Source organism: Primulina huaijiensis, chromosome 3, assembly GCF_012295235.1.
Source record: "Primulina huaijiensis isolate GDHJ02 chromosome 3, ASM1229523v2, whole genome shotgun sequence".
Lineage (NCBI taxonomy): Eukaryota > Viridiplantae > Streptophyta > Magnoliopsida > Lamiales > Gesneriaceae > Primulina > Primulina huaijiensis.
Genome location: NC_133308.1, coordinates 23,783,549 through 23,798,592, shown reverse-complemented (window position 1 = coordinate 23,798,592; position 15,044 = coordinate 23,783,549). Strand labels below are relative to the sequence as shown.

Genomic DNA, 15,044 nt, shown 5'->3' with positions numbered 1-15,044 from the left:
AAATATATATGTAATCACCATATATAGATGTTCAATTCTAAAATTGATGCATACTAGTGATGTTAGCCACGATATTAAAATATCATATTTAAGAGTATAGTTTTATCCCATTAGGGGTGCGAACAAATGTCAGTTGAAAAAATATTTAATATTTTATTTGTATTAGAAATTATAGCATTTGAGTTATATTCGTAGAAGATCGAACTTCTTTCCAGACAGATTCAAGTTAAAAATATTTCAAGTATTTATTATTTTTTTTAAAAAAAAAATAGTTCTAATAGCTAACATTCAAATTTTTCGAGTCGAACTCAAACTCGAATTTTAATTCAAGAAAAAAATTTAAATTATTTGAGACGGATTCAAGCCTCGAATTTTTCTTCAAATCGGGCTCGATTTTGTTTCAATATCAGATATTTAAGATAATCTTATCTCAATAGTTTACATATTCAACATTTTCTCTAATAAATAGCTATACCATACAGTTAATTGAAATTGAATAATAGATTTTTTTTCCTTACCAGATTAAAACCAAAATCTTATTTACATAATTTCACTTTTCTCATAAATCTACCAATTTGATAAACTTAATTTCTTTCACACACTTGCTTACTTTAAGATAAAACACTATTCAAAACGATAAGATTGCAATCACACTTTTTGTTTTTGTTTTTGTTTTTTGTTTTAATAAAAAAAAGGGCTTATCATTGAATAGGGTTCAAATTGATTCATAGTCAACCAATGTAGCTGTTTTATTTATTTATTTATATTAAGGCCTTATAAGATTCAAATTGAGTCATAGTCAATAAACTAGTTACTTGGCACACGTGGTGCGTGTGTACGGTTTTTTTTATAATTATCGAGAGCTTAAAGTGAAATTTGACAAATTATCGAGGGACTAAAGTGCTATTTGAATAGTTGTCATTTAAAAAAAAAACAAAAAGTTTTTTGTAATTTAAAAAACATAAAAACAAAAATGTAATTGTGATATAAAATAAGGGCAAAATGGGAAAATCAAAAAACAGAACAATGTTTTTTGTCTCTATTAGGGAGATTCTTAATATATAGTAATAGATGTAGCTATGAAATATTTTTACCAAATTTATATTTGACTGAGTGGTCTCATCCGGGATTCCCTTGTGAATTGTCTGTGTTCGATCCCCACCCCTTAGATTAGGACTCTCAAAAAAAAAATAATTTATATTTGACTATTTTTTTTTTTTAAAAAAAACTAAATTTATATTTGACTAAGTCGACCAAGGTATAAGCATAGCCAAGAAATGCAACAAATCATGCAATATTATTAAGAGTTATGTTTTTGAAGATATTGATCAAAAGTAAAGTCGAAATATTTAATTAGATATGCAACTAATTTATCAATAAAGCAAATTTACCCTAATTCAGATTTAATTAGGATCCAAACGACCACCACTATACCCCAAATCAATGGCCCATTATATAATAATCTAGCACCCAATGTAATGTACAAAAGCAGAGGCACAAATTATATAATATTTATAAGCAAAAACATGTGTGAGACGATCTCACGTGTCGTATTTTGTGAGACAGATATCTTATTTAGGTCATCCATGAAAAAATATTATTTTTTATGATAAAAGTATCTCTTATTTGGGTCATCCATGAAAAAGTATTATTTTTTATTCTAAGATTATTATTTTTTATTGTGAATACCAGTAAGATTGACCCGTTTCATAAGAGACCTACTCATATTTATAATGCTATAAACCAGCCTTACACCCCATTAGGGTTTTTTCGTGGTCATATCAATTGAAGTCAAATGCAGAATGATTCGAAGATGTTGAATTTTATTTTTTGAACCTAACGATATCGTATAATATAAAAAAATTTCAATATCTCTATGCTAATTGAGTTGGCAGTTCACTGTTTTACCAAAAACTATGATAAACCACCGGAAAAGTAAAAATGGAGGGTTGGTTTGTCGAGACATAAATTCGATCGTAGAAAATTGGATCATTGTCACGTAGTCTTTCCCATCACGTAATCGAAATTTAATTGCAGATGACATGTTTTTTTTACATGAAATAATAAAATTTATGAAAGATATTCCCAGTAAGAAAGAAACGCCAAACCGAAGGCAAATTGCAAGGTGGTCGTCATGTATGACGTGGTTTTATGTTCTAGTAGTTAGTAGGTTGTTGGAAATAGTCGTAATTGATTATTTGATGGTATAATCAACGATGACGTTGGATGATATGAAAATAATTGCTTTTATTAAAAAAAAAAAAAATTCAAGGGCTTACCATTTTAATTGAGGGCATTATAACAATTAACTTTGCATAAAATTAACTTGTTCCAACAAAATCGACACGATTTCCTAAAGTAAACTTGATGACTAAATTAAAAGCAAGTTTAATGTAACTATTGATTTGTAGTTCATTTAAAATCAAAATCTTAAATTTGACACGATATCTCGATTTTAAGACTCAATTGTAACGAACTTCTTCTAAAAAAAAATTCCAATGAATAAAACTAGGATTTCCAAATAATGGAAAGCAAGAAACATGTCGAGAGTTGGTATAAGAGGACATAGGGATATCAATAAATAATAATAATAATAATAATTCGTACATACCACTAAGTCAACACAAAATATTTCAATTTTCATGTATGACCATAGAGTGGCTAGATCTTGTAAGGGAATATGACTAACCCGGCAGGCCGGTACGCCCTCCAAATGGCAGCAGTTCAAGACTTCGAATGCAGGTTTCGAGGAGCCGTCTTCTTGTCATTTACACACAACTGTACAAAAAGAAAGGGTCAACAATCCATTCGATTATTATTTTAATCTTGATCAGCCAACTGATCAAGATTTGTCCAAGTAAATATATGATCAAAGAAAAATAAGGATCCGTGCGAAGCCATGGTTGATATCACTCCTCGTTCGATGGTTTCCACGGGGTTTCTACCAGCAGGTGAATTGTTGGAGTCTTTGATTTGCGTTTCCAATGAAGTTGCATTGATCGAGACTATCCCTTTCGTGCAGATGAAAAACATCACAACAATGGTCAGAAGGATCAGGCTGCTTTCTTCACTTTTTGAAGAGATTCAAGAAATCGATAAGCCACTTCCACCATCTTCTATCTTGTGCCTTGCGGAGCTTAATTATGTCTTTCAAAGAGTGAAAGTTTTGATGGAAAGTTGCAGGGAAGATAGTGTTATGTGGAATCTCATGCAAACGGAACGCATCTCGAATCAGTTTTATGCATTAGTAAGAGACATGGGAAGTGCCCTCGATATATTACCTCTGAGCTTGCTTAACTTGACATCGGATACCAGAGAGCAAGTTGAACTTCTTCACAAACAAGCAAAACGGGTTCAATTGTTCGTCGACCCTGGGGAGATTCAAAGAAGAGATGAGCTTCTTCAACTGGTCCTCACCTACAAAGAAAGAAATAGAGAGGACAAAGGATTTGTTGACTTCAGAAGAACTGGTGAAATTCTGAGCAGCTTTGGTCTGAGAAGTCCTTTGGAATATAAAGACGAGATTTCCAAACTAATTGCAGAAGCTAAGAAGCAAGCAGGCACAGGTGGGCTGATCGTAGTTTCCAATATGAACAACATTATTGCTTTGCTTTCAATCACAAAAATTGCGATTTTCAATGAGGATGAACATCCGAAGACTCAAGAGGATGTAAAAAAGCGGAAAATGCCATCGAATAATCAAAATGATCTATCATATTCTCATTCCATGTTGTTCAGCATACCTGATGAATACCGTTGCCCAATTTCACTCGAGTTGATGAATGATCCTGTCATTGTGGCATCAGGGCATACTTATGATCGGAATTCAATAGCCCAATGGATAAATTCAGGGCATCATACATGCCCGAAAAGTGGGCAAAGGTTGATCCACATGGCACTAATACCAAATTACGCGTTAAAAAGTTTGATACACCAATGGTGCCTGGAGAACAACATCCCTCAGAAATCTACTCCTTCCTCTTCAAATACAGATCAAACCAGTAATAAGAGAAGATCAAGTGAGGCAGCCACTGACCAAATTTCGGCAACTAAAGCTGCGGTAGATGCAGTTAAAATGACAGCTGAATTTTTAGTAGGGAAATTAGCGACAGGATCAGCAGACATCCAAAGGCAGGCTGCTTATGAGATTCGATTACTAGCAAAAACTGGAATGGATAATCGACGAATCATTGCTGAGGCTGGATCCATTCCATTTCTTGTGACGTTGCTAGGGTCTCAGGACTCCAGAATCCAGGAAAATGCCATTACAGCCTTACTTAACCTTTCCATATACGAGAACAACAAGATATTGATCATGGCAGCTGGTTCAATCGATAACATAGTAGACGTCCTATACTCAGGGAAAACAATGGAGGCAAAAGAAAATGCAGCAGCAACAATCTTCAGCCTGACTATAATAGATGAACACAAGATAACTATTGGTTCTCATCCAAGAGCAATTCCAGCTCTGGTGGGGCTCCTGGGAGAAGGAACTACATCCGGTAAAAGGGATGCAGCAACAGCACTGTTCAATCTTGCACTTTTTAATGTCAACAGAGCAAAGGTTATACTGGCAGGAGCAGTTCCATTGCTGATAAACCTATTGATAGATGATAAAGCAGGAATCACAGATGACGTCTTAGCAGTGCTCGCCCTTCTTTTGGGTTGCACTGAAGGACTTGAAGAGATAAGGAAGAGCAGGGTGTTGGTGCCTTTACTTATCGATCTTATGAGATTCGGATCTTCAAATGGAAAGGAGAACTCGATAACATTACTCCTGGGGCTCTGCAAGGATGGAGGAGAGGACGTCGCTCAGAGACTATTAATAAACCCGCACAGCATTCCCTCTCTTCAAACCTTGGCTGTTGAAGGGTCACTAAAAGCTAGACGAAAGGCTGATGCTCTGCTTAGAATCCTGAACAGACACTGCACTCAGATTACAAATCCTGTTGGATGACACCCAATAACATGTTTAGGGCAATTTGTACATTATTGAAAACGGCGTTGATTTTAATAGAGCATAATACATATCAAATAATATCCTCAGCAATTCTTTGTACAACACTTGCCAAATCAAAACGTACACAGGTTTGAAGGACTAGTTTCTTGAATTTGTACTTTAGCTCTTCTGCTGAAGAAATTTAAATAAACATGGTGTTAAAGTTTTTAAAAACACACACACACACACACACACACACACACACACTAGTAGCAAAGCATTTACTTGAGTAGACTATGAATATTGGTTGTAAATTTGCAAATCAATATAGGTACATAATTTTTTCACAAATTATTCAATAACAACTATTATTTCAATGTTTAACTATCATTTCAAATAACAATTTAATTTCTCCAATCTTTTTCTTTGTTTTATTTTTGTATCATTCAATATATTTTTCGTTTTTTTAATTTTCCTACTTCTTTGTTCGATTAAATATCTGATTTTCATGTTTCTATTTCATCATCTAATTTGAATTTGATTAATCTATTTGATATTTGCCTTGTTTTTTTTCTTATGACCTTCTTATTTTGTTTATTTGAGTTTCACACTTCAGGTCTTACTTTATTTTATTTCCTTTTTTTTGTAAAAAAAAAAAAAAATTCTCACATGGTTTCTCGACATCTTTCACCACCATATAGAAGAATGATGATATGTGCTTCGGTCATTCTCTATTTCTCTAGTGTGAGAACAGGTCCACAAGATCCTACATGACATATCTACGCCATTTGCCCAAGAATATTGAAATTCACCACATAATATTTTTTTGACGTATTAGCTTAAAAATGTTAACCAGTACTCCTTGCTGCTCAATGATGAAAAAGACAACACTATCCACTGGAGATTGGTCCTTTGTGCTACTCATCATATACAAGCAATAATTACAATTCCACTATAAACCAGTATTATTATATTGCTCATCTCCTTTGATAGTAAATACTATTTACTATACACCGTGTACTGCAACTTTGTATTGCTCATCTTGTACGATGAGATGCTTACGAGGGTAAAAAAAATTGTGACACCAAACATCGAACCAACATGTAGATATGGTTAATTAACTGCAAGACAATCCGGACAAACTCAATGCCAAGTGCTGCTGAAAGACTCTGAACCCACCATGGAGTCTGAAAGTTCGACCCTTGGGAGTCAAGAGACGGGTTCTGGAGGTAGACCATTTTGTGATAAGTGCAAAAAAACCATGGAACACTATAGAAACATGCTTCAGAATAAATGGGAAACCAGTTCATCTTAAGAAAAAAGTTGGCAACAACAGATCGAATACTGGTGGTCGAGCCCTTCAAGCAGGTGGTGAAGATTCTGGAATGTCCTCATCCTCCTCAGATTCCCTCTCCTTCACAAAGGATCAGTTAGAGCAACTATTCCAATGGTTTGATTCTCGACTATCCAAGCCCTCGTGTTCCTTGGCCCAGACAGGTATTTATCCTTGTGCAAATATTGCAAATTCGATCACTAACATTGTCTGGATTCTAGATTCGGGAGCCACAGATCATATGAAAGGATCATCGCAATTGTTCTCCTCATATATACCGTGTGCAAGAAACCAAAAAGTTAAAATTGCTAATGGTTCCGTCGCATCTGTTGCCGGGAAAGGAACTATTGTTATTTTCCCTTCCTTGACTCTTACAAATGTGTTACACGTTCCCCCCATCGTATAATCTTGTGTCAATCAGCAAACCCACTGCAGTGTCAAGTCATATTTTTGGCTTCTCATTGTGAATTTTAGGATTTGGCCTCGGGGACGATGATTGGCAATATGCTAGATGGGATGGTGGCCTTTACTCTCTTACTCCCAAATCCTTCCTTGGCAGACGTGATCCAGACAAATGTCTCAACTCTGTTTCCTACTCGAGTGTCGATGATATTTTTTATGGCATAGTCAGTTAGGTCATCCGAACTTTATATATTTGAAAATATTGTTTCCCAAGTTGTTTATCAATAAAAATACTTCTACTTTGCATTGTGAACATTCTGAGTTAGTCAAACATCATCGGTCTACTTTTTCGTCTCAACCTTATAAAAGGTCCACACCATTTACAGTGATTCACAGTGACAATTGGGGGCCATGCAAAGTAAAAACAATTACTGATAAACGGTGGTTTGCGTCTTTCATTGATGATTATTCACGTATGACTTGGGTTTTCCTTTTGAAAGATAAGTATGATGCAGAAGTCACATTTCAAAATTTTTTCCAAATAATTCTGACTCGATTTCACACTAGGATAAAAAATTTTCGGAGTTATAATGGGTGGGGATACTTTAACAATATAGTTGGAAAGTTTTTCCAAGATCAAATAATCTTTCACCAAAGCTCTTGTCCGCATACATCTCAACAAAATGGTGTGGCTGAACGGAAAAACTGACATCTTCTTGAAGTTGCTTGAGCAACCTGTTTTGAAACAAAAGTGCCTAAGTATCTTTGGGGAGAAGCAGTATTAATAACCACCTATTTCATAAATAGACTACCATCCAGGATCTTGAATTTTCAGTCCCCTATGAATATTTTTCAAAACCACTCCCCAATACACATCTTCTGACTAAAATCCCTCTGAAAATATTTGGTAGTCTAGCATTTGTTCATAACTTTGATCCTGGTATTTCGAAACTAGACCCAAAGGCACGAAAATGTATCTTTGTTGGTTATCCTGCAAACCAACAGGGGTACACGTGTTTTGACCCTGTTACCAAATTTTTTTCATCTCCATGGATGTAACATTCGTTGAAGGCAAGTCCTTCCACACTCCTCGTCTTCAGGGGGAGTCAGAGATAGTGAAGATGATCACTTAACCAAGTCTGATTCAAATTTTAATCAATCCGACATAACAATGGAGACAGTTGAGAAACAGTTCAAAGGGTCGGTTTATACAAGGAAGAAGGGTGCAAAGAAAAGAGGGATACCCTGTCATTCAACAATGTCATGAGTCAACCCGTGGGCCTGATCCTGAAACTCAGAATGATGCATCAACCACTCTTGAAAACAACATTGATCTTCCCATTGCCATGAGAAAAAGTACTCGATCATGCACAAAACACTCAATCTCAAATTTGTCTTTTATAAAAATTGTCATCCTCATATTGTTCATTTGTCTTTCAGTTAGATGTCATCAGTATTCCTAATAGCGTACATGAAGCTCTAAAGATCCCTGAATNCACCATTTACAGTGATTCACAGTGACAATTGGGGGCCATGCAAAGTAAAAACAATTACTGATAAACGGTGGTTTGCGTCTTTCATTGATGATTATTCACGTATGACTTGGGTTTTCCTTTTGAAAGATAAGTATGATGCAGAAGTCACATTTCAAAATTTTTTCCAAATAATTCTGACTCGATTTCACACTAGGATAAAAAATTTTCGGAGTTATAATGGGTGGGGATACTTTAACAATATAGTTGGAAAGTTTTTCCAAGATCAAATAATCTTTCACCAAAGCTCTTGTCCGCATACATCTCAACAAAATGGTGTGGCTGAACGGAAAAACTGACATCTTCTTGAAGTTGCTTGAGCAACCTGTTTTGAAACAAAAGTGCCTAAGTATCTTTGGGGAGAAGCAGTATTAATAACCACCTATTTCATAAATAGACTACCATCCAGGATCTTGAATTTTCAGTCCCCTATGAATATTTTTCAAAACCACTCCCCAATACACATCTTCTGACTAAAATCCCTCTGAAAATATTTGGTAGTCTAGCATTTGTTCATAACTTTGATCCTGGTATTTCGAAACTAGACCCAAAGGCACGAAAATGTATCTTTGTTGGTTATCCTGCAAACCAACAGGGGTACACGTGTTTTGACCCTGTTACCAAATTTTTTTCATCTCCATGGATGTAACATTCGTTGAAGGCAAGTCCTTCCACACTCCTCGTCTTCAGGGGGAGTCAGAGATAGTGAAGATGATCACTTAACCAAGTCTGATTCAAATTTTAATCAATCCGACATAACAATGGAGACAGTTGAGAAACAGTTCAAAGGGTCGGTTTATACAAGGAAGAAGGGTGCAAAGAAAAGAGGGATACCCTGTCATTCAACAATGTCATGAGTCAACCCGTGGGCCTGATCCTGAAACTCAGAATGATGCATCAACCACTCTTGAAAACAACATTGATCTTCCCATTGCCATGAGAAAAAGTACTCGATCATGCACAAAACACTCAATCTCAAATTTGTCTTTTATAAAAATTGTCATCCTCATATTGTTCATTTGTCTTTCAGTTAGATGTCATCAGTATTCCTAATAGCGTACATGAAGCTCTAAAGATCCCTGAATGGAGAGAGGCGATTTATGATGGGATGAGAGCTCTGGAAAAAAACTCTGCCTAGGAGAAGGCTTATCTACCAAGTGGGAAATATGTTATAGGGTGTAAGTGGGTATTTCCCCAAAATACAATTCCGATGGATCTTGGTTGCCAAAGGCTTCACCCCAACATATGGAGTTGATTACACAGAAACTTTCTCTTCATTGGCCACACTCAATACAATTCGAGTTATTCTCTCTGCCGCTGCTTATCTTGATTGGCCACTAAATCAGCTAGACGTGAAGAACGCCTTTCTGAATGGTGATGTAGAAGAGGAAGTGTACATGGAACCACCACCTGGATTTACCAATCAGTTTAGACCAAAGGTGTGCAGGCTAAAGAAATCACTCTATGGACTGAAACAATCTCCCAGAGCATGGTCTGAAAGCTTCACAAAGTTTGTGAGAAACCAAGGTTATTTTCAAGGACAATCTGATCATACTCTCTTCACAAAAAGGTCCAATTGGAAAGACTTCAGTGCTAATTGTCTATGTTGATGAAATAATATTGACAAGTGATGATATAGACGAGACAAACACGTTAAAGAAGAGCTTGCCAAGAGAGTTTGAAATGAAATACCTGGGGCAGTTGGAAGTATTTCCTTGGAATTGAGGCAGCAAGGTCAAAAAGAGGAATCACAGTGTCCCAAAGAAAATATATTCTTGATCTCCTGAAGGACACATGGATGAGTGGATGCAAACCATCAGATATGCTTATAGAATCCAATAAGAAGCTAGGAGATATCAACAATGGTGTTGCGGTGGATATAGGAAGTTATCAAAGCTTGGTCGGGAGATTGATTTATCTCTCACACACGTCCAGACATTGCCTTTGCAGTAAGTATGGTGAGCCAATATATGCACTCGACGTGTGTATAACACCTTGAAGCTGTATATCGAATTCTGAGATATCTAAAAGGAACTCCAGGGAAATGGATTGCTCTTTGAAAAAACTGAGAAATGAGAAGTTGAAATATATAAAGATGCTGATTGGCAGGATCGGTTACTAATCGAAGATCAACCTCTGGTTATTGCACATTTGTGTGGGGTAACTTGGTAACATGGAGAAGCAAAAAACAAGGAGTGGTTACAAGAAGTAGCGCAGAGGTAGAATTCAGATCAATGGCACATATTTAAAAATGATTCTGAAATTTCCCATCATGTTGTACTGTGACAACAAAACAACCAATAGCATTGTTCACGATCCAGTTTTTCATAAGAGAACTAAGCATATCGAAATTGACAAGCATTTCATAAAATAGAAACTTGAAGATGGAGTTATTTGTATTCAATTTGTTCCAAGCCTATTACAAGTTGCAAATATCCTAACTAAGGGCTTATCCAAACAAATCTTTGAAGAACAAGTGAGCAAGTTGGGGATGATAGATATTTTTTCATCAACTTGAGGGGGAGTGTCGAGTAGTTAGGATTTGATAGACTTAATTTTAAACTAGGATCATATATTACTGGTATGATATGATATTTCCCAGATTTATTGGGATTTGATTTTATTCCCTTGATCTATATAAAGTGTATTAATCCATGACTTTAAGATACGAAAAATAAGAAAATTGTTTCTCCTCAAATTGTCTGCCATACTATGCTGTAGAGATATTTAGATCATCCTCGAAATACATGAAGCCGTGTGTGTTAGTGTAGTTTTTACTTTGTTGCAATGTGAAACAAAGTGAAGAGTAAAATCCATTTTCGGCAATTGCCATATCTTCTAAAGCATTTGCTCACTTTGCTTCTGATGATATTACAGGTTCCTGTGGGGAAACAGAGGAGGATCACCAAGATACTCTAAGCTTAGTTCGAAGTGTTGTCTATGACATGGCATACATGTTTGCTTACAGCATGAGGGAAAAGACCCATGCCCACAGGAACTATGTTGATGATATTCCAGATTCTGTTAAGCAGAGGAGGCTAACCGAACTTATTGATGCTTTCCGAGAGAGCACAGGTCAACGCTACGACTCTAAAAGATAGGATCCATCCAACTTGTATTAGTCGAAGGGACCAACAAGAGATCGCCTGATACAACAGAGGCCACAAGTATCGTTTTCTAATATCCCTATACTGGATAGGATCAAGAATGATGGGAAGCGAAATCCTGAAGTTGGTGACTCAGTGGAAGTTTGCATACTGAAATCTACAAGAGCATCTCTTCACGGAAAGGTACTTGCGATCACTAAATTAAGCTCATTTTATGTCAGCACACATGAAGAATCTGTTGCCTGTGCTGACAGAACCTGAACTGTGGTATGTGGTAAGAATTTTTATCAATTTCTTCTATCAAGTGATTCTGTGAGTGACCCTTCTCTTCAAAGTTATGTGGTCATTCATTTTTTGCAATAAGCATTATGTATATATTAAGGGAAGGGGCAGTCTGAATTCACTAGTCATAGATAAAAAATACTTTAATAAACTCAATTTTTTAAAAGAAATTTTTTTAAATCAAAATATTTTTAGTATTTGGATATGTTATTAAAAGGGAAAAAATAAGAAAAATCTTAAACAAAAATCCTGTAAGCTGCCACCTCGTTTAGTTTTATTTTGGGATTCTTGGGGGTAAGGTTTTGGAAAAATATTTTGCTATAACGATTTGGGTAATATTTTGTTCCGTAACGTGGTGATGACATCGTCAGGAAATATTGTTTCTGCACCAAATACAACTCCTTTTCAATCCATCTATTTTAAATTTTACAATGAAACGAACATTTTTTTAAATATTAACTACTATTTCAACAAATAATTTTTTCCTCGAAAATTAGTTAACAAATTTACATGTACCGATATATCAGATTTGTATTTAATTATTTTTATAATTAATTTAAATAATTTTATTATTCTATTTAATTATTAAATGTACACTAAATTAAATTATGCACACATTTTAACTAAATTAAATTATGTATAAATGTCATGTTAAATTCAGTTTTTGAGGAACATTATTAAATTCCTTTTATTAATTTTATTTTAAAAAATGAAAAATAACAAGCAGGTCACCTTTAAATCATCGAACTATAACTTCGAAATAATTTAATTTATGCATCAATTATAAAATTCTGCTCTAATCCATCTAACTCTACTCAAGTTTGAAAAAATATTCTTTAGATATTCCTTATTATTTTTTACAACAATTATATTATTTCATAAACTATTTATGTATAAATTTATTAAAATTCAATATAAGAAAATCTTACGATTCGATAAGAAAATAATTTTATTTAAGGGTATTTATGGAAAGTTCTATTAAAAATAAAATTAATTCTTCCCATAAACATCACACCAAACATAACATATACAATCACTTAAACGAAACAAAATATATATTTTCGCACTACATTAATTAACTAATGATCCCTATACTGTATTTCTATCATACAATAATTTATCATAAAAAATCTTATCAGACTTACCAAATGATACCTCTAAGTTATGCCAATAATTCACTTATCTATGCAAGGCTAAGATGATACTTTTAATTTTTTTTAAAATGAGTATCAATCTTAGCTTATTTTCGAACATTCAAAGCCTTGCATTTTGCTTTCCATTGTCTCCATATATACACCATTTAAGAACATGGTTTTCACATTTATTCGATGTATCTCAAGGTTATGTAACATTGTAATAACGAACTAATAATATATATATATATATAGTGTCATAAGCTTTCCATTTCACATACATGTTGCAACCCAAGGAATTAGTTTCCACTTAGTCATTCCTCCCCAAATTAAACCTTCAAATACATATCGAATGAATAGTTAGCTTTTGACGTCTGGTATAACATCATATGCAGTACTGTATATACATATGTCATACATTCAAAAAATATAAACTAGTATATATGCAGTATGGCTATAGACTTTCCATTTCACATCCTCATCAAGGTTTACTAATAATTCTTCACGTTTCTAGTGTGAGAAATGCAACCGATTCTTCCTATTATGCTAAGTGTCTCACGCCAAAAGAACCATCATGCTTTAGGCTCTAATCAATTATAAATTAGTTCCAGTAGTAACATTAATGGCGATTGAAGTTTTCTTTCACCAACATCGGTTAGAAGTAACATTTACATATATGCAGACATGACTGGCAACAGTTTGCATTCTTGTAAAGATCTAATCAGTATGTCCATCCGACTAAGAAAACAAATCATGCCCCTCTACAATAAGACAATGGCCAAAGCACTTTACTGCTGGAACGAGGACAGGGCATTCAAACAAACATGTGACATGTACTATGCAACCACTCAAAAGACCTAAAATAAATCATCAGAAATAATCCAACCACCACAAAAGGAAGTGATTCACTTCAGCCATCTGGAAACTGAAAGCACGTACTTAGGTGATATTAGCACATGAATGGGATACTTTACTACGAGTTGCGTTTTTTAAAAGTCCGAGAAGCATCAAATTCGTAACTGGGTGTCCATAAATTTAATTAAAACCACAAATCCATATAAAAATAACATTAGCATGTTAAAAACACAAACAGCATTCAGGAATACATTAGCGGTTGGCTTTGCAAAAAATTATAGCCCTTCAAGACCATTTTCAGACGCAAATTCAAGAAAGGCCGAGCATTCAACAAATATGAACCAACGGATAAACGTTAAGCATAAAAGAGCAACATACAAGGTTAACAATCATCAATACTAACCCAACAATGCAGTCACAAAACTGCTCAACTTCTCCAAGCAACGTCATCGGTTCCAAAGCCACTCTCTCTTCCTCTTTCAGACCTTCTTCACCTTTACCACGGTCACTCACATCCCCATTCTCAATCATCTCCGCCAACGGATAAAGGGCTTTCCTAACTGAACTCGTCTCCAATTCACACTCTCCACCGAACTCACTCAACACAAGCTCCTGACCAGCTGCCACCACAAATTTCAGCAGATACAACTGAAATCTACTCAAACCCACCCCAGAAAATTTATTCCCCCGCGATTTGAAGAACTCAACCCTAGAGTCTGAGTTCACCACCTTCAGTTTCTCCCCAAACGTCCTGCAACCGACGATGTCTTTCCTAAGCGCTTTGAGCCTCGCGGTTTCCTTCAGCCCGGCGCATGTGGCGCGTACTCCACCGGAACCGTCGAAGCGCACGTGACACCGACGCATTTATCCCGTGACTGGGCACACAAACGCGGATGATTCAACGAAAATATTGAAGAAGGCGAATAATTCAAAGATATAGAGGTGTGGCATGGATTTCCCAGGAAGAAAAGAAAGCAAGAAGGCTTGAACTTCAAGGTACGATTGTGTAGGAGCGGTGCAACGCTCCCGTGCGCCATGGAAGAGCAAGTGCGTCACAATCCAAGAATGAAGACGAAGATGCGCCGAGGATATACTTAGATAGAATCCGGGCGGTTCTGTTACTGTGCTGTTGTACAATGAGCTGTGGAGAGTCGTACTTTTAGGACTAAATAATTATTTTGATTTCTTTTTAAATAAAAACTAAATATTAATAGAATAGGTATCCTGTGACACGATCTCACGAATTTTTATCTATGAGACGGATCAACCCTACCGATATTCACAATAAAAAGTAATACTTTTAACATAAAAAGTAATACTTTTTCATGGATGACCCAAATAAAAAATCCGTCTCACAAAATACGATCTATGAGACTGTCTCGCACAAATTTTTGTCATATTAATATTATGTTAGAACATAATTGTTTAACAATTAATTTCAATGTCACGTGTTTTAACGTT

General features: G+C 35.3%; 1 protein-coding gene across 1 annotated transcript; it reads left to right on the top strand.

The window, feature by feature from the left end:
* The first annotated feature begins 2,572 nt into the window (after positions 1 to 2,572).
* LOC140973890 (U-box domain-containing protein 1-like) lies at positions 2,573 to 4,957 on the top strand. The gene has a single exon (XM_073437005.1). It carries the CDS (start codon positions 2,900 to 2,902, stop codon positions 4,955 to 4,957), a length of 2,058 nt encoding a protein of 685 aa, XP_073293106.1. The 5' UTR covers positions 2,573 to 2,899.
* Positions 4,958 to 15,044: the final 10,087 nt, after the last annotated feature.